This window comes from Piliocolobus tephrosceles, chromosome 1 (genome assembly GCF_002776525.5).
Source record: "Piliocolobus tephrosceles isolate RC106 chromosome 1, ASM277652v3, whole genome shotgun sequence".
Lineage (NCBI taxonomy): Eukaryota > Metazoa > Chordata > Mammalia > Primates > Cercopithecidae > Piliocolobus > Piliocolobus tephrosceles.
In genome coordinates, this window is record NC_045434.1 from 64,557,644 (window position 1) to 64,578,795 (window position 21,152).

At 36.9% G+C, this 21,152-nt stretch overlaps 1 protein-coding gene across 6 annotated transcripts in view; it reads left to right on the plus strand.

The window, feature by feature from the left end:
• The window catches only part of LOC111531166 (membrane cofactor protein), a 43,755-nt gene that overhangs the window by 14,281 nt on the left and 8,322 nt on the right, over window positions 1–21,152 (plus strand). For 2 of the 6 annotated variants that reach the window (XM_023198401.1, XM_023198400.1), the window contains exons 6-12: window positions 695–877; window positions 1,281–1,325; window positions 1,436–1,480; window positions 4,055–4,096; window positions 17,493–17,531; window positions 19,284–19,319; window positions 19,826–19,889. In XM_023198401.1, the coding sequence (XP_023054169.1) occupies window positions 695–877; window positions 1,281–1,325; window positions 1,436–1,480; window positions 4,055–4,096; window positions 17,493–17,531; window positions 19,284–19,319; window positions 19,826–19,889 (454 nt within the window). The remainder of the gene's footprint in view (window positions 1–694; window positions 878–1,280; window positions 1,326–1,435; window positions 1,481–4,054; window positions 4,097–17,492; window positions 17,532–19,283; window positions 19,320–19,825; window positions 19,890–21,152) is intronic. The other 4 variants (XM_023198404.1, XM_023198403.1, XM_023198406.1 and 1 more) reach the window with 2 other exon arrangements.

Below are 21,152 nucleotides of genomic sequence, written 5' to 3' on the forward strand. Positions count from 1 at the left end.
TTTAAAAATATCATTAGGTACAATTGGACACAACAAAAGATCAGTGAACCTGAAGACAGGTGAATAGAAATTGAACCTTATTTAAGAAGAAATGTTGAAAAAAGAAAGAGAGAGGCTTACAGACTTGTGGGAGAGTATCAAGCAGTGAAACATACATGTAATTGGAGTTTCAGAAAGACTGGAGAGAGAATGGTGTAAAATATTATTTGAAAAAATATTGGCCAAAAATTATCCAAATTAGATCCAAAACAACCTCAGATCCAGGAGATTCAGTGAACCTTCAGCAGGATGAATAAATTACTAGAATTTGCCACCACCACCGCCCCCCTGCAGTAGTTTGGTAAAAACTACCAAACAAAAGTTTAAAAAGCAACCAGTGAGTGGAGAAAACAACAGAAAACCGTATTACATTCAGGAGGGCAGGGACAAGAAAGAATGACAGCCAGCCAGGTTTTCTTAAGAAAACGTGGTTACAATATGGTTATGTCTCTGTTAGTGCTGAAAGAAAAATAAAACACCCTAGAATTCTATATCAAGGAGAATACATCAGTTAATATTTAAACTCTTTTAAAAAATGTTTTTAACATCTTGCATTCCATTCCTTGTCTCTGTTCCCACTGGAAATTACTACTTTGTACTACTTTTTCTGTTAAAGCAGATATCCGTTAATTCTGAGGTTTCTCTAATTTTCCAGTGGTCAAATGTCGATTTCCAGTAGTCGAAAATGGAAAACAGATATCAGGATTTGGAAAAAAATTTTACTACAAAGCGACAGTTATGTTTGAATGCGATAAGGGTTATTACCTCAACGGCAGCGACAAAATTGTCTGTGAGAGTAACAGTACTTGGGATCCCCCAGTTCCAAAGTGTCTTAAAGGTACAAAGGTGATCTTTTTTCCATCTTGGTTTGTTGTTGTTGCTGTTCGTTTTAGACTTTATTTCTTTGATATTAACTGTCAGTCATACAGAATAACTGAAAAGAAACAATTTTAGTATTTAACTCTGTCTCGTATTCATTTCTATGCCATATATATGACATGAAAATCACATCAAATCCTGCTGTTGTGATTTTGTGTGCTTTTCCAGGGTTCTTAGCATGTTATGTACATTGCATGGGTATATGCTTTTAATATTTTTATGTATAAAAAGTGAATTACAACAACTTTTTGGAGTGAATTGAAACATGGGCATTTTTATCTAACAGTGGCATAATTCATATAAATGAAATGAGAGCAATAACTCTCAAATGGTTGATCTTCTAACATTGTTTTATTTTCTAGTGCTGCCTCCTTCTAGTACAAAACCTCCAACTATGAGTCATTCAGGTTTAGTAGCTTCTTCCTTATGTCTCAAAAATCTTGTAAATTCCTGGAGAAAATGCCAGCAATAACTCCCAAGTGTTTGGTCCAATCTACATTATTATTTTGTTTTCCAGTGTCGACTTCTCCCACTACAAAATCTCCAACGTCCAGTGCCTCAGGTTTAGTAATATCCTGCTTATATTTTTTCAAAAATCCTTTAAATTCCTGGTGATTTTTTTAAAAAATCCTTCAAATTTCTGGTGGTGTCCACTTATTTTTAGTAGTGAAAGGAGGGAGGACATTTCTGTAGCCATTTTAGTTGTTATGCATAGTGATTCTAAAATTATTTGCCATAATCTGTGTGTGTGTGTGTGTGTTGTGTGTGTGTGTATATATATATATATATATAAATCGATTTAGTACCTTCCTTACTGGGTATTAGTAAGGTATAAGTGGGATGCATTTAAAGCACTTAGCACAGTGCCTGGTGTATAGAAAGCTCTTAGAGCTAACTAATATGACTTATCCTACACTTAATAATGTTAGGAAAGGGGAAGGTTCATGTATGTTCGTTAATATGTATGTGTGTTAATATGTTTGTTCGTTAATATGTATGTTTTATGTCATCAACTTTGCTATTTTATTCTTTTCAGAAGTGATCTGTTGACACCTTTACTGAGTTTGTTCCTATTGCAGGACTCTTTCATTTTCCGGAATGTTTTCTGATGTAACACATTTAAACAGGGAAATTTCTGCTGTCCTCAGAACAAGATCTGTATTTCTGCCTCTTCCCTACCTGCTCCTCTTCCACACCTCATAATGTTGCTTTTTTTCTCTCTCTCTCTAGTGGGCTGTTTTGTCTGGCAATAGCACCAAATTTTATAGCAACTGAAAGGCAGGAAAAGTCCTTATTTATTGAAATGAAATAGAAGACTTTTGCAGGGACTCCTGGTCAACCACTGTGCTTATGACTGGAGAGATTATTTTGATATGATGGAAGGAATTATCCTGATTTAATATCTGGTTTCGCTTTGCTTGCAGCAGAAGCAAGAGACAATAGTAATTGTGGGTAGAGCTTTAGTCTGGGCAAACTGTGCTTAGTTAACATCATTTCTGTGGTCTTCAGTTTCCCTTTAGTATAATATGAGTGTTGAACTGAAATCTCAATCACTGGCTTCTAATTTGATTATATATTTCCTATCTTCCTAATATTTTAAAGGATCGAAAGGAATTATGCATGTTAACATAGTAATTAAAATACCTTCTTATAGGCTGGGCAGGGTAGCTCAAGCCTGTAATACCAGCACTTTGGGAGGCCGAGGTGGGTGGATCACGAGGTTAGAAGTTCAAGACCAGCCTGGCTAAGTTGGTGAAACCCCATCTCTACTAAAAGTACAAAAATTAGCTGGGCATGGTGGCAGGCACTTGTAATCCCAGCTACTCGGGAGGCTGAGGCAGGAGAATCGCTTGAACCCGAGGGGCAGAGGTTGCAGTGAGCCAAGATCATGCCACTGCGCTCCAGCCTGGGTGACAGAGTAGGACTCCGTCTCAAAAAAAAAAAAAAACAAAAAACAAAAACCACACACAGACACACACACACACAAACAAACAAACAAACAACAAAAACCTTATAATTCCTATAAGAGCTTGGTAACTGGTAGCCTCCTGAGTTGAGTGCTGTAGGGTTTGAGGGTCAGGAAGAGATGGGTTTTTTAGTGGACTGATATATAAGCAAAACAAGATTGCATGTGAAATTTATACTCAGTGAGGCATCCATGCTTACTAATGTGCTCCTAATGGGTATATGCACTAAGTTTGTTGATACAGTCTTTTGAAAGAGTTGACAATAAGCATTTCATAAAGTATTTATAAAACACTGATTTAGCTTAGTGTTGGAGAGTGGAAGAGAGAACTGCTTGTGATAAAATGTTTATTAAAAAGAGAAACTGCAAGGATATTTTTTGAAAAATCACAAATCAAAATTCCTTATGGGATTGTCAGTTATTTTTTATCATCAGTTAGAGGAAGACTAAATAACAACATAATGATGTTAAGGTAGATGTAAATGTGTTAACATGAAGAAATGTCGAGGAAGTCCTAAGTGGAAAAGAGAAAGATGTAAATTATGTAGTATCATACTACTTACAGTTTTTTGAAAAGATATATATGTTTACCCCAAGCACATTCCTTTTCTTTTTTTGAGACAGTGTCTCGCTCTGTCACCCAGGATGGTGTGCAGTGGCGTGGTCTCAGCTCACTGCAACCTCCGCCTCCCGGGTTCAAGCGGTTCTCCTGCCGCCTCAGACTCCCAAGCAGCTGGGATTATAGGCGCCCACCACTACACCGGCTAATTTTTTGTATTTTTAGTAGAGACGGGGTTTCTCCATGATGGCCTGGCTAGTCTCGAACTCCTGACCTCAAGTGTTTCACCTGTCTTGGCCTCCCACAGTGCTGGGATTACAGGCATGAACCACCACGCCCAGCCTCATATTACTTTAATGATTTATTGTTGGTTATCTTCTAGTATTTCCATTATAAAATACAAAATGTAGTGAGCATTCTTGTACATACATCCTTACATACTTGTGCAAATATATATGTAGGTTAAAATTCTAAGATGTGGAATTGCAAAGGTTGTAAAGTATGTGTAGTTTTTATTTTGATAAACTTAAAAAATCAATATCAAAATTAAAGTCATAATTTTATATTGATAAGGCCCTGGTGAATTTATAAAATCAAACTTATTTTTCTAGGTCCTAGACCTACTTACAAGCCTCCAGTCTCAAATTATCCAGGTTGGTTAACCCTTTATCCTACTGATATTAAGAATTTATTTATTTATTTATTTTTATTATACTTTAAGTTGTAGGGTACATGTGTACAACATGCAGGTTTGATACATAGGTATACATGTGCCATGTTGGTTTGCTGCACCCATCAATGCATCATTTATATTAGGTATTTCTCCTAATGCTATCCCTCCCTCAGCCCCCCACCACCAACAAGCCCCAGTGTGTAATGTTCCCCACCCTGTGTCCATGTGTTCTTGTTGTTCAACTCCCACCTATGAATGAGAACATGAAGTGTTTGGTTTTCTGTCCTTGCGATAGTTTGATTAGAATGATGGTTTCCATCTTCATCCATGTCCCTGCAAAGGCCATGAACGCATCCTTTTTCATGGCTGCATAGTATTCCATGGTGTATATGTGCCACATTTTCTTTATCTAGTCTATCATTGATGGGCATTTGGGTTAGTTCCAAGTCTTTGCTATTGTGAATAGTGCTGTAGTAAACATACATGTGCATGTGTCTTTATAGTAGCATGATTTATAATCCTTTGGGTATATACCCAGTAATGGGATTGCTGGGTCAAATGGTATTTCTAGTTGTAGATCCTTGAGGAATCACCATACTGTCTTTCACAATGGTTGAACTAATGTACACTCCCACCAACAGTGTAAAAGTGTTCCTGTTTCTCCACATCCTCTCCAGCATCTGTTGTTTCCTAACTTTTTAATAATCTCCATTCTAACTGGCATGAGTGGTATCTCATTGTGGTTTTGATTTGCATTTCTCTGATGACCAGTGATGATGAGCATTTCTTCATGTGTCTGTTGGCTGTATAAATGTCTTCTTTTGAGAAGTGTCTGTTCATGTCCTTTGCCTACTTTTTAATGGGGTTGTTTTTTTCTTGTAAATTTAAGTTCTTTGTAGATTCTGGATGTTAGCCCTTTGTCAGATGGGCAGATTGCATAGATTTTTTCCCATTCTGTAGGTTGCCTGTTCATTCTGATGATAGTTTCTTTTGCTGCGCAGAAACTCTTTAGTTTAATTAGATCCCATTTGTCAATTTTGGCTTTTGTTGCCATTGCTTTTGGTGTTTTAGTCATGAAGTCTTTGCCCATTCCTGTGTCCTGAATGATATTGCCTAGGTTTTCTTCTAGGGTTTTTATGGTGTTAGGTCTTACATTTAAGTCTTTAATCCATCTTAAGTTAATTTTTGTATAAGGTATAAGGAAGGGATCCAGTTTCAGCTTTCTACATATGGCTAGCCAGTTTTCCCAGCACAATTTATTAAATAGGGAATCCTTTCCCCATTGCTTGTTTTTGTCAGGTTTGTCAAAAATCAGATGGTTGTAGACGTGTGGTACTATTTCTGAGGGCTCTGTTCTGTTCCATTGGTCTACATCTCTGTTTTGGTACCAGTAGCATGCTGTTTTGGTTACTGTAGCATTGTAATATAGTTTGAAGTCAGGTAGTGTGATGCCTCCAGCTTTGTTCTTTTTGCTTAGGATTGTCTTGGCCATATGGGCTCTTTTTTGGTTCCGTATGAAATTTAAAGTAGTTTTTTTTCCAATTATGTGAAGAAAGTCAGTGGTAGCTTGATGTGGATGGCATAGAATCTATAAATTAGATTTATAGATTGGGCAGTAGGGCCATTTTCCCAATATTGATTCTTCCTATCAGTGAGCATGGAATATTCTTCCATTTGTGTCCTCTTCTATTTCGTTGAGCAGTGTTCTGTAGTTCTCTTTGAAGAGGTCCTTCACATCCCTTATAAGTTGGATTCCTAGGTATTTTATTCTCTTTGTAGTAATTGTGAATGGGAGTTCACTCATTATTTGGCTCTCTCTTTGTCTATTATTGGTGTATAGGAATGCTTGTGATGTTTGCACATTGATTTTGTATCCTGAGACTTTGCTGAAGTTGCTTATCAGCTTGTGGAGATTTTGGGCTGAGATGATGGGGTTTTCTAAATATACAATCATGTCATCTGCAAACATAAACAATTTGACTTCCTCTTTTCCTATTTTATAATCATGTCATCTGCAAACATAGACAATTTGACTTCCTCTTTTCCTATTTTATAATCATGTCATCTGCAAACATAGATAATTTGACTTCCTCTTTTCCTAATTGAATACCCTTTATTTTTTTCTCTTGCCTGATCACCCTAGCCAGAACTTCCAACACTATATTGAATAGGAGTGGTGAGAGAGGGAATCCTTGTCTTGTGCCGGTTTTCAAAGGGAATGCTTCTGGTTTTTGCCCATTTGGTATGATATTGGCTGTGGATTTGTCATAAATAGCTCTTACTATTTTAAGCTATGTTCCATTAATACCTAGTTTATTGAGAGTTTTTAAGCATGAAGGGCTGTTGAATTTTATCGAAGGCCTTTTCTCCATCTTTTGAGATAGTCGTGTCGTTTTTGTTGTTGGTTCTGTTGGTTCTGTTTATGTGATGGATTACGTTTATTGATTTGAGTATGTTGAACCAGCCTTGCATCCCAGGGATGAAGCCAACTTGATGGTGGTGGATAAACTTTTTGATGTGCTGCTGGATTCGGTTTGCCAGTATTTTAAGATTTTTGCATTGATGTTCATCAGGGATATTGGCCTAAAATTCTCTTTTTTTGTTGTGTCTCTACCAGGCTTTGGTATCAGGATGATGCTAGCCTCCTAAAATGAGTTAGGGAGGATTCCCTCTTTTTCTATTGATTGGAATAGTTTCAGAAGGAATGGTACCAGCTCCTCTTTTTACGTCTGATGGAATTCGGCTGTGAATCCGTTTGGTCCTGGACTTTTTTTGGTTGGTAGGCTATTATTTCCTCAATTTCAGAACCTGTTATTGGTCTGTTCAGAGATTCAACTTCTTCCTGGTTTAGTCTTAGGAGGGTGTATGTGTCCAGGAATTTATCCATTTCTTCTAGATTTTCTAGTTTATTTGCATAGAGGTGTTTATAGTATTCTCTGATGGTAGTTTGTATTTATGTGGGATCGGTGGTGATATCCCCTTTATCATTTTTTATTGCATCTATTTGATTGTTCTTTCTTTTCTTCTTTATTAGTCTTGCTAGCGGTCATTTTTGTTGATCTTTTCAAAAAACCAGCTCCTGGATTCATTGAGTTTTTGAAGGGTTTTTTATGTCTCTACTTCCAGTTCTGCTCTGATCTTAGTTATTTCTTGCCTTCTGTTAGCTTTTGAATTTGTTTGCTCTTGCTTCTCTAGTTCTTTTTTTTTTTTTTTTTTTTGAGACGGAGTCTCGCTCTGCCGCCCAGGCTGGAGTGCAGTGGCAGGATCTCGGCTCACTGCAAGCTCCGCCTCCTGGGTTCACGCCATTCTCCTGTCTCAGCCTCCCGAGTAGCTGGGACTACAGGCACCCGCCACTGCGCCCGGCTAATTTTTTGTATTTTTAGTAGAGACGGGGTTTCACTGTGGTCTCGATCTCCTGACCTTGTGATCCACCCGCCTCGGCCTCCCAAAGTGCTGGGATTACAGGCGTGAGCCACCGCGCCCGGCCTCTAGTTCTTTTAATTGTGATGTTAGGTAGTTGATTTTAGATCTTTCCTGCTTTCTCTTATGGGCATTTAGTGCTATAAATTTCCCTCTACACACTGTTTTAAATGTGTCCCAGAGATTCTGGTACATTGTGTCTTTGTTCTTGTTGGTTTCAAAGAACAACTTTATTTCAGACTTCATTTCTTTATTTACCCCGTAGTCATTCAGGAGCAGGTTGTTCAGTTTCCATGTAGTGAGTTGATTAATCCTGAGTTCTAATTTGATTGCACTGTGGTCAGAGACAATTTGTTGTGATTTCTGTTCTTTTACATTTGCTGAGGAGTGTTTTACTGCCAATTATGTGGTCAATTTTAGAATAAGTGTGATGTGGTGCTGAGAAGAATGTATGTTCTGTTGATTTGGGGTGTAGAGTTCTGTAGATGTCTATTAGGTCTGCTTGGTCCAGAGCTGAGCTCAAGTCCTGGATATCCTTGTTAACCTTCAGTCTCATTGATCTAATATTGACAGTGTGGTGTTAAAGGCTGCCATTATTATTGTGTGGGAGTCTATGTCTCTTTGTAGGTTTCTAAGGACTTGGCTTTATGAATCTGGGTGCTCCTGTATTGGGTGCATATATATTTAGGATAGTTAGCTCTTCTTGGTGAATTGATCCTTTTACTATTATGTAGTGGCCTTCTTTGTCTCTTTTGATCTTGGTTGGTTTAAAGTCTGTTTTATCAGAGACTAGAATTGCAACCCCTTCTTTTGTACTTTCCATTTGCTTGGTAGATCTTCCTCCATCCCTTTATTTTTAGCCTATGTGCATCTTTGCACGTGAGATGGGTCTCCTGAATACAGCACACCGATGAGTCTTGACTCTATCGAATTTGCCAGTCTGTGTCTTTTAATTGGGGCATTTAGCCCATTTGCATTTAAGGTTAATAGTGTTATATTTGAATTTGATCCTGTCATTATGATGATAGCTGGTTATTTTGCCCGTTAACTGATGCAGTTTCTTTGTAGCATCGATGGTCTTTACCATTTGGCATGTTTTTACAGTGGCTGGTACTGGCTGTTCCTTTCCATGTTTAGTGCTTCCTTCAGGAGCTCTTGTAGGGCCATAGGCCTGGTGGTGACAAAATCTCTCAGCATTTGCGTATCTGTAAACTATTTTATTTCTCCTTCACTTATGAAGCTTAGTTTGGCTGGATATGAGATTCTGGACTGAAAATTCTTTTCTTTAAGAATGTTGAATATTGACCCCCACTCTCTTAAGGCTTGTAGGATTTCTGCCGAGAGATCTGCTGTTAGTCTGATGGGCTTCCCTCTGTGGGTAACCCGACCTTTCTGGCTGTCCTTAGCATTTTTTCCTTCATTTCAGCCTTGGTGAATCTGATGATTATGTGTATTGGGGTTGCACTTCTCGAGGAGTGTCTTTGTGCTGTTCTCTGTATTTCCTGAATTTGAATGTTGGCCTGCCTTGCTAGTTTAGGGAAGTTCTCCTGGATAATATCCTGAAGAGTATTTTCTAACTTGATTCCATTCTCCCCGTCACTTTCAGGTACACCAATCAAACGTAGATTTGGTCTTTTCACATAGTCCTATGTTTCTTGGAGGCTTTGTTTCTTTCTTTTCACTCCTTTTTCTCTAATCTTGTCTTGCTTTTTTTTCATTAATTGGATCTTCAATTACTGATACCCTTTCTTCCACTTGATCGAATCAGCTATTGAAGCTTGTGCATGTGTCACAAAGTTCCTGTGCTGCGGTTTTCCATAAGGTCATTTAAGGTCTTCTCTACACTGTTTATTCTAGTTTAGCCATTTGTCGAACCTTTTTCAAGGTTTTTAGCTTCCTTGCAATGGGTTAGAACATGCTCCTTTAGCTTGGAGAAGTTTGTTATTACCAACTTTCTGAAACCTACTTATGTCAGCTCATCAAACTCATTCTCTATCCAGTGTTGTTCCCTTGCTGGTGAGGAGCTGTGATCCTTTGGAGGAGAAGAGGCGCTCTGTGTTTTGGAGTTTTCAGCTTTTCTGCTCTGGTTTCTGTCATCTTTGTGGTTTTATCTACCTTTGGTCTTAGATGTTGGTGACCTGCAGATGGGGTTTTGGTGTGGATGTCCTTTTTGTTGTTGTTGATGCTATTCCTTTCTGCTTGTTCGTTTTCCTTCCAACTGTCAGACCCCTCAGCTGCAGGTGTGTTGGAGTTTGCTGGAGGTCCACTCCAGACCCTGTTTGTGTGAGTATCACCAGTGGAGGCTGCAGAACCACAAATATTGCTGCCTGATCCTTCCTCTGGAAGCTTCATCCCAGAGGGGCACCCACCTGTTTGAGGTGTCTGTCAGCCCCTACTGGGAGGTCTTTCCCAGTCAGGCTACACAGGGTTCAGGGACCCACTTGAGGAGGCAGTCTGTCCATTCTCAAAGTTTGAACACCGTGTTCAGAGAACCACTGCTCTCTTCAGAGCTGTCAGACAGGGACGTTTAAGTCTGCAGAAGCTGTCTGCTGCTGTTTGTTCTACCATGCCCTGCCCCCAGAGGTGGAATCTATAGAGGCAGTAAGCCTTATTGAGCTGCAGTGCGCTCTGCCCAGTTCGTGCTTCCAGGCCTCTTTGTTTACACTGTGAGCTACTCAAGCCTCAGCAATGGCGGACATCCCTCCCCCCATCAAGCTGCAGCATTGCAGGTCGATCTCAGACTGCTGCGCTAGCAGTGAGCAAGGCTCCGTGAGGGTGGGACCCACTGAGCCATGCACGGGAAGGTATCTCCTGGTCTGCTGGTTGCTAAGACTGTGGGAAAAGTGCAGTATTTGGTCTGGAGTGTACCATTTCTCCAGGTACAGTCTGTCATGGCTTCCCTTGGCTAGGAAAGGGAAATCCCCCGACCCCTTGCACTTGCTGGGTGAGGCGATGTCCCACCCTGCGTCAGCTTGCCCTCCTTGGGCTGCACTCATTGTCCCACCAGTCCCAGTGCGACGAACCAGGTACCTCAATTGGAAATGCAGAAATCACCCGTCTTCTGCGTCAATCTCGCTGGAGCTGTACACTGGAGCTGTTCCTATTCAGCCATCTTGGACAAGAATTTTTTTACTTAAAACTTTTTTTAATTAAAAACTTAAGACGTATCTAAAAAAATGTTAAGAATTTTTAAATGATGGGTGAAAAATAACATCTTGTTTTAATTTGCATTTCTTGGTTGTTGGTTTTTAGTTGTTTTTGTTTTTTTGAGACAGGGTTCTCACTCTGTTGCCCAGGCTGGAGCGCAGTGGTGCAACCACAGCTCACTGCAGCCTCAACCTCCTGGGCTCAGGTGATTCTTCCACCTCAGTCTCCCAGGTAGCTGGAACTACAGGCACGTGCCACCACATCCAGCTAATTGTTTTGTATTTTTTTAGAGACAGGGTTTTGCTGTGTTGCCAAGTCTCTTCTCCACCTCCTAGGCTTAAGCGATCCTCCTGCCTCAGCCTCCCAAAGTGCTAGGATTACAGGTGTGACCCACCATGCCTGACCAATTTGCATTTCTTTGTCAGTGAAGCTGAACTTTTTTTGATCTACATTTATTTATTCATGTGCTTTGTCTATTTTTCTGTTAGGTTTCTAAAATATTTTTCTTAGTGATTTTTGAGAGCTCATTATGAATTAAAGCCCTAAAAGGGCTTTTGTTCATATGAAGTGAACAATTTTTTCGAGGTTCTTTTGTTTTGTCAGTTTTAAGCTTGTTATACTATTGGATATAGATTACTTTTTATAACTTTTAATTACATGAGTAGTATGAATATACTTTTGTAGAATTTCAAACATTACAAAAGTATATAGAGTAAAAGATTAGTTTTATTTTTAACTCATTACCCAGGTTAATCACTGTTAATAGTTTAGGGTTTCTTTTTAAATCTATCTTTGTACATCAACATCTTTTTTTAAAAAGTTTTATTTTAGATTTGGGGGTACATGTGAAGGTTTGTTACATAGGTAAATGTGTCACAGGGATTTGTTGTACATATTATTTCATCACCCAGGTATTAAGCCTAGTACCCAATAGGTATCTTTTCTGCTCTTCTTCCTACTCCCACCCTCCCCGCTCAAGTATACCCCAGTGTCTGTTGTTTCCTTCTTTGTGTTCATATGTTCTTACCATTTAGCTCCCACTTAAAAGTGAGAACATGTAGTATTTGGTTTTCTGTTTCTGCATTTGTTTGATAAGGATGATAGCCTCCAGCTCCACCCACGTTCCTGCTGAAGACATGTGTGCATTCTTTCTTATGGCTGTGTAGTATTCCATGGTATATATGTACCACATTTTCTTTGTCCAATCTGTCACTGATGGGCATTTAGGTTGATTCCTTGTCTTGTTATTGTGAGCAGTGCTGCAGTGAACATTCACATGCATGTATCTTTATGGCAGAATGATTTATATTTCTCTGGGTATATACCCAGTAATGGGATTGCTGGGTTGAATGGTAGTTCTGATTTTAGCTCTTTGAGGAATCACCATACTGCTTCCCACAATGGTTGAACTGAATTACACTCCCACCAATAGCATATAAGTGTTCCCTTTTCTCCACAGCCTCACCAGCATCTGTTATTTTTTGACTTTTTAATAATAGCCATTCTGACTGGTGTAAAATGGTATCTCACTGTGGTTCTGATTTGCATTTCTCTAATGATCGTGATATTGAGCTGTTTTTCTATATGTTTGTTGGCCACATATATGTCTTCTTTTGAGAAGTTCCTGTTCATATGCTTTGCCCACTTTTTAATGGAATTGTTTGTCTCTTGTAAATTTGTTTAAGTTCCTATGAATGCTAAATATTAGACCTTTGTCAGATGTGTAGTTTGCAAAAATTTTCTCCCATTCTGTAGGTCGTCTGTTTGCTCTGTTGATAGCTTCTTTTGCTGTGCAGAAGCTCTTCAGTTTACTTCAATCCTACTTGTCAATTTTTGCTTGTGTTGCGATTGTTTTTGGCGTCTTTGTCATGAAATCTTTGTCAGTTCTTATGTCCAGAGTGATATTGCCTAGGTTGTCTTCCAGGGTTTTTGTAGTTTTGGGTTTTACATGTAAATCTTTAATCCATCTTGAGTTGATTTTTGTGTATGGTGTAAGGAAGGGGTCCAGTTTCAATCTTCTGCTTATGGCTAGCCAGTTATCCCAGCACCATTTATTGAATAGGGAATCTTTTTCCCATTGCTTGTTTTTGTCAGTTCTGTGGAAGGTCAGATGGTTGTAGATGTGCGGCCTTATTTCTAGTCTCTCTGTTCTGTTCCATTGGTGTATATGCCTGTTTTTGTACCAGTACTATGCTGTTTTGGTTAGTGTAGCCTTGTAGTATAGTTTCAAGTCAGGTAATGTGATGCCTCCAGTTTTGTTCTTTTTGCTTAAGATTTTCATGGCTATTCAGGCTCTTTTTGGTTCCATATGAATTTTAAAATAGCTTTTTCTAGTTCTTTGAAGAATGTTGTTGGTAGTTTGATAGGGATAGCATTGAATCTATAAATTGCTTTGGGCAGTATAGCCATTTTAATGATACTGATTCTTCCATCCATGAGCATGGGATGTTTTTCCATTTGTTTGTGTCTTCTCTGATTTCTTTGAGCAGTGTTTTATAATTCTCATTGTAGAGATGTTTCAACTCCCTGGTTAGCTGTATTCCTAGGTATTTCATTCTTTTTGTAGTAATTTTGAGTGGGATTGCCTCTCTGATTTGGCTTTCAGTTTGGCTGTTGTTGGTGTATAGGAATGCTAGTGATTTTTGTATGTTGATTTTGTATCCTGCAACTTTGGTGAAGTTTTTGATAAACATCTGGAGTAGCTTTTAGGCCAAGACTATGGGGTTTTCTAAATATAGGATCATGCTGTCTGTGGACAGAGATAGTGTGACTTCCTCTCCTCCTATTTGGATGCCCTTTATTTCTTTCTCTTGTCTGATTGCTTTGCCTAGGACCGTCAACATATTTTTATGTATAATTACACATGTAGTTTAGTGTTTTCTCTTTTCTTAAAAGTGATATCATGCTGTACATGTTTTTCTGCAACTTGAACTTTTTCCACTTACACTGTTAGATTGGGGTTGTGATTAGATTTATTCTCATCCTTTCTAATGATAACTTTAATATATACCATATTTCATTTAACTATTCTCCTATCAGTGGTCATTTATATGTTCAGACATTTTACATGAATAGATAGCTGGATGTATTGATCTTTTCCCTAATGGCTGTGACTTTGATGTCTTTCTTACTAAAACTTTAGGTCTTCCATATGCTGAAATTATATAAAGATTTCAACCATGTGTTCTGACTTTGGTCTTTGCACTTAAATCGTTGGTAAATCTGAAATTTATTCTGGTGTATATAATGAGATATATGGTTCCACCTCACCCCACTCCACTCACCACCCACCATCCAATAGCTAAATACTAAATAGTACCATTTTTTGAATAAGTTGTCTTCTTCCCAACTGATTGGAAATGCCAGTTTGTATCATACATTGCATTCATAGGTGTTCCATCCTCTTGTCTCCTTTGAACTTTGTCCATTCTTCCATTTTTGTACCAGAAGCAAGTCTTTTTTCTACTATAGTACTATATGTTTTAATAACTGCCAGAACACTTCCTTTTCAGAAATTTCTAAGGTACTCTCATGTTAATTTTTCCAAATAAACTTTTTATTTTATCATTTTGACCATGTTAAGTTTCCAACTCAGTGGCATTAAATACACTGACATTGTTATGTAACCATCAGTACCATCCATCTCTAGAATATTATAATCATCCCACACTGAATCTCTACTCATTAAACAGTAATTGTCCATTGCTCCCTATCCCCATCACCTGACGATAACCACTATCTACTTTTTGTCTCTGTGAATTTGCCTATTCTAGGTAAACTTACATAATTATAATAAGTGGAGTCCTCTTATATGGCATCCCACTATTTGTCCTTTTGTGTCTGGCTTATTTTACTAAGCATAATGTTTTTGAGGTTCACCTAGATCTATCTTGTGACATGAATCAGAACTTCATTCCTTTTTATGGCTGAATAATAGTCCATTATATGTATATACTATATTTCATTTATTCATTCATCTGTTGCTAGACACTTGGGTTGGTTTATTTTTACCTTTCGGCTATTTTGAGTAATGCTATTATAAGCATAGGTGTACACATATCTGTTTGAGTTCCTGTATTCACTTCTTTTAGGTATATACCTGGGAGTAGAATTGCTAGATCATAAGGGAATTCTATTTTTAATATTTTGAGGAACTGGCATACTGTCTTCCACAGTGGCTGTACCATTTTACATTCCCACCAGCAGTGAGAACCTTTAACAAAGGTTCCAATTTTTCCACATCTCCACCAACACTTATTAAATTGTTTTTTTAGTAATAGCCAAGTGTCTTAGTCTGTTTTGTACTGTTTAAACAGACTACCACAGACTGAATAACTTAAAATGAACAGAAATTTATTTCTTACAGTTCTGGAGGCTGAGAATTCTAATATCAAGGCATGGGCATCTGTGAGGGCCCTCTTGCTTTGTCATAATATGATGGAAAGCATCACATGGTGGAAGGGAAAAGAGACGGTGAAGGAGAGGGTAAGAGGGACAAAGCCATGCCCTAAAATAACAAACACACCCCTGCAATAATGACATTAGTCCATTCATGAGGACAGAGCCATAATAACCTAAACACCTCTTAAAGGTGTCACCCCAATAACATTACATTGACAATTAAATTTCATCATGAATTTTGAAGGGGACATTCAAACCATAGACCCTCCTAATAGATATGAAGTAGATATGCATACTAGATATGCATTTCCCTAATAATTAGAAATATGTTGAGAATCTTTTCATGTGCTTATTGGTCATTTGTATATCTTCTTCAGAGAAATATCTTTTTAAGTCTTTTGCCCATTTTCAAGTTGGGTTGATATCTGTTACTGAGTTTTAGGAGTTATTTATATGTTTTGGATATTACTCCCTTACCAAATATATGATTTACAACTATTTCCTCCCATTCTGTGGGTTGCCTTTTCACTCTGTTGATAGTGTCATTTGATGCACAAAATTTGCTTTTAATTGATGAAAAACAATGTTTTTTGTTGTCTTGCCTGGGCTTTTGGAGTTACATCCAAGAAATCATAGCCAGATCCAATGTCAAGAAGCATTTCCTCTGTTTTCTTCTAAGAGTTTTATAGTTTTACCTCTTATGTTTAGGTCTCTGATCTATTTTGAGTTTATGTTTGTATATGATAAGGGTCCAGCTTCACTTTTTTTGCATGTGGATATCCAGTTTTACCAGCACCATTTGTAGAAGAGACTGCCCTTTCCCCATTTGACTGTTCTTTGTCAGTCTTCTTGAAAACCATTTGACCATTATGCAGGGGTTTATTTCCGAGGTCTCTGTTCTATTCCATTGGTCTGTATGTTTGCCTTTTTGGCATTACCATTGTTTTGATTATTATAGTTTTGGAATCAGAAAGTGTGAGCCTTCTCAACCTTGCTCTTTGTTTCCAGGATTGTTTTGGCTATTTGTGGTCCCTTGAGATTTCATATGTATTTTAGAATGGATTTTTCTATTCAGAAACAAACAAACAAACAAAAAATGCCATCATCAGGATTTTCATAGGGGTTGCACTGAATCTGAAGATTGCTTTGTATAGTATTAACAGTTTAAAAATACTAAATTTTTCCAATCCATAAACACAAGTGTCTTTCCATTTATTTATATCTTTAATTTTTTTAGCAGTTTTGTAGTTTTCAGTGTACAAGTCTTTCACCTCCTTAGTTTGTTCCTAAGTATTTTATTCTTTTTGATACTATTACAAATGATATTGTTTTTTTAATTCCTTTTCAGATTATTCATTGTTAGTGTATAGAAATACAACTGAGTTTTGTATGTTGATTTTGTAACCTGCCACTTGACTGAATTCATTTAATAGTTCTAAGAGATTTTTGCATGTGTATGTATATGTAGGATCCTTAGGGTTTTCTAAATAAAAGATTATGTCATCTGCAAACAGAGCGAATTTTATTTCTTCCTTTCTAATTTGAATTCCTTTTTCTTACCTAATTGCTCTGGTTAGAACTTTCAGTCCTATGTCAGATAGAAGTGGCAAACATGGCCACCCTATCTTGTTCCTGAACTTAGGGAAAAAGCCTTCATTCATTTAACATTGAGTATGATGTTAACTGTGGGTTTTTAATATATAGCCTTTATTATGTTGAGGAAGTTTCCTTCCATTTCAGGTCAACTCTAAAGCATTTATTTTTATTAATCCCTCTTTTTTTTTTTTTTTGGAGACAGAATCTCGCTCTGTTGCCGGGCTGGAGTGCAGTGGCACTATCTCGGCTCACTGCAACCTCTGCCTCCTGGGTTCAAGAGATTCTCCTGCCTCAGCCTCCTGAGTAGCTGGGATTACAGGCACGCACTACCACACCCAGCTAATTTTTGTATTTTTTTTTTTTTTTAGTAGAGACGGGGTGTCACCATGTTGGCCAGGATGGTCTTGAACTCCTGACCTCGTGATCTGCCTGCCTCAGCCTCCCAAAGTGCTGGCATTACAGGCGTTAGCCACCACGCCTGGCTAATCCCTATATCTTTTAATTTTAATTAGAATCACACTGGATTTATAGACTAATTTTGAGAATATAGTAAAGATAAATTTGCATGTTGAACCATAGAATATTGTCAGAGGAAATGTGAGTGGGCAGGAAGAAGGAAGATTATGACATTAAATATGTTTATAAATTGTTGATACTACTTTGAGAAACATTAATATAGTTTATAAGGAAAATTATGTTTAAGGGATTTTCTACGAAGGTGAAAAAAGATCACCCTATGAATTTAAAGGATTTTAAGATTTATTTATTTCTTTCTTTTTTTAAATTTAATCTATATTTCTTCTTTTTTCTAGGATATCCCAAACCTGATGAAGGAATACTTGACAGTTTGGGTTGGTATAGCTATCATGACAAATATAAGTGGTAGTATGTGTAGAAATGTGTAAGTAATTACAGTTTTTATGAGGTGCCCAAACATAGGATCCTTGGTAGGGTAAGGTAACTTTCTTAAATGCTGTGTTCGTATGTAGGTTAAAATATATAAAACACAATTTTCTTTCCACATTATATTGTTATTTTGTGATGGTAATCTGTAGATAAATTTTCTTTCTATTCATATCTTATATTACGTGAACCTTAAAGTAATCTAAGTTGGGTTTATTTTTTCTGTAACAAGCTGATTTAACACACTTGATGTAGGCTCATGCAGTTTACACAATGCATGTTAAAAAAAATACTGAAGTACAGCTGTGATATAGGACAATGAAACATAAAGATTTCTTCATTAGTAAAAACAAAAATCTATTACCTTTCATTTCTTAGCCTAGTTTAATAATAATGGTTAATCATTTTATGTAATGGACCTTAGGCTTGTTTTTTAGTATTTGCCTTACCTTCAAAATCTGTCGTCCAGGTGTCATTGTGCCATTAAATCTATTGCCATCTTAAACCATTAAATGCTTGATAACTGTTTATGAGATGAGAAGAGCAGAGTTGAACACAGCACTTGATGCTTTGACTTATAGCAATTTAATAAAAGTAATGGCAGTTTAGAAGCAAAGGTACTACAGACAGAAACATTTCTAAAAATTAAGATTTTATAGGGTTTTGTGTTCTCTAGATAGTCAAAAATGTATGCTCAGATTTCTCTGTATATTTTTATCCATGTGCCCTGGTGTTTCATTTATTATGGGAATCCTATTGGTATTTAGGACTATGTCTTAATTTTGGGTCAGGGCAGAGTACGGAAGTAGAGAGGGTGGGAAGGGGACTGATAAGGTAAAGTATTATTTGTGAAGACTCTGTAAATACCATCTGGGTGATAGAATAATAGAAATTTATTTATGTCTCACTCTACAAATCCACTTTTGGAGGAAAAAATACAAATTAAATGTCTACCAAAATAATAAGAAATGACAGAATGACTATTGAACTAAACCAACTCTCATGGGACAATACTTTTCAAAAATCATTTCCTCTAATGTAGTGAATTCTAATAACTTTACCACTAAATAACCTGATGTGGTAGCTATAGAGAAAAACAATGATAAATGAGGTTCCCATTAAGAGTTTCACAAGTGGAACCCTTAACCTGGAAACTGGTTAGAAGGGTTCTATGGTCAAAATGACCTGGCTACCCTAGCAGTCATGCTAAAACTATATAAAAATTTTTTTTTCCCTCTGTAGTCTTGTATTAGTCCATTCTCAATGCTGTTGTAAGGAACTGTCTAAGATTGGGTAATTTATAAAGGAAAGAGATTTAACTGACTCACAGTTTTGCAGGGCTGAGGAGGCCCCAGGAAGCTTATAATCATGGAGGAAGGGGAAGCAAACACATTCTTCTTCTCATGATGGCAGGAAGGAGAAGTATGAGAACCAAGTGAAGGAGGAAGCTGCTTATAAAACCATCAGATCTAGTGAGAACTTACTATCACGAGAATAGCATGGGGGAAACTGCCTCCTTGATTCAATTGCCTCTCATGGGGACCCTCCCACAACACGTGGGGATTATGGGAATTGCGATTCAAGATGAGATTTGGGTGGGGACACAGCCAAACCACATCAAGTGTTTAGATGATCTGATTGAAATAAATGCTATCTGGAGATCCATGTGTTCAACATCTTTGAACTGTTTTCTTTCTCAGATGATTGGGTCATTGCTCTGATTGTTATTGTCATAGGTAAGTATCACAAATTTTGACACCACTTAAGGCAAAAAATTATTGTGAAGACATGCGTTTTAAAAATAGTTTTCCAGTTTCTATAGTTTTTTCAGCTTGTAAATTGGTTAAACCAATTTAGGAAAACCTGACCTTTTATTTGATATACTTACTACCTCCCTTGTGTTAGTGATTTTATATTCTGTTATATTCTGTATATCTACTTAGTAACAAAGCCTAAGTAATACATATTTTCTCAAGATGATCAGTAACACTAGTTGGCTTCCTTTTGATAGTTTTCTAAATTAAGCAAGGACTTTTCTCTGACTTACTATGGACTGTGTAAGTGATTATGGGGAGTTGGATTTAGATAGCAAAGAGTCTGGATGGAATATAAATGTGTAGGTGCTTAAATGAAATAACATTTGACACTGAAATGTAACCAACATTTATTTCTTCTGCTAGATTTTGAATCTTGATGATTAGTTTTCAGAATTACATGTCATTTGTTTCCTGATTTCTTGTAGTTGTTGCAGTTGCAGTAATTTGTGTTGCCCTGTACAGACTTCTTCAAGGGAGGAAGAAGAAAGGGTAAATTAAAGCATGTTTCTTCTAACTTCTTGGTCCTTCTTATACTTAACATGCTTTTGTGCAGCTTAAGTTTGTAATCTGTATTGCATGCTATCTTTTTTTTTTTTTAAATGCCTGCATGAGTGTGTCCTACCAATTGCATTTCTTTGCTAAAAATATTTTCAGCTACTTCTAACATCACTACAACATAAAAACATCTGTGCAGAGTTCCTACAGCTATTATGACTTTAAGAAAAATTTCTCTGGGATTTGAGGTTTAAGTTATTTAGCAAATCAAGGACCACTCACTATGAGGCCTTCTCTACCCTATTCCCTATTTCCAAAATTGCACTGGTGGCCAAAATTAAATTTAAAGTATTTCACTGTGGAGACTTTGACAGTTGTATTCACTGGAATTTTTATAACGAAAGTTTCCACTTGTCTATATAGCTTAGCTAGTTGCAAGAAGCTATGTAGGCATCTCATTTAAATACCCAATTTGGTGTCTTTTCATTTAAAGTTGTTATTTATACATGTTAAACTGGGAGATTCAAAACAACACTGTCCGATTTCCCTCTTATGTTCTTTGAATTTACCAGATTGCAGCAAAACTGATGGGGTTAAAGTTAAAGTTGCTGAGAGGGGTTAAATTTATAAGGTACCTCAATTAACTGTGTGTCTTTTAATATATAAAAATGTAAACAGTGAGTGGGCTTAGAATAGAAGAAAAGTGTACAAGTACATATCTTCTAAAGAAAATAGGGTTTTTAAACATCAAACTCAAGTTTTAGTTAAAGAGCTTACAATTTAACAAAAGACTTAGAATGAATCCTGGAACATAGACTAAGATTAGGTGCTTTGACATTTCTGAAAGATAATATTCATTTTTATTGATTTTAAAAAAATGTTTTCCCTCATAGTTTTAGAAATAGCTTTGAAATCAAACCTAATAATTTTAAGATTTTTGGTACTCATGGTTTTATAATATATATTCCTTTTATACTGGTCATCAGGTTTGGGCTAAGTCATAAAAGTACATTCTTTACTCATAAGGAACTCAAACTTTTTTCATATTACTTGGTTATCTTTTTAAATACCCATAATCCCTTCACTTGAATCTTAAATCTTGTATTTATGGAACACAATATGCATATTTGATTTATCTATCAGTTGTATATTTTAAAAGTTACATATCTACAACAATGTGAGTACAAAATATTATCAATGGAATATTTTTACAAATCCATAAGGTTTGTGTAGAAACAAGTTCTAAAGAAAAAACAA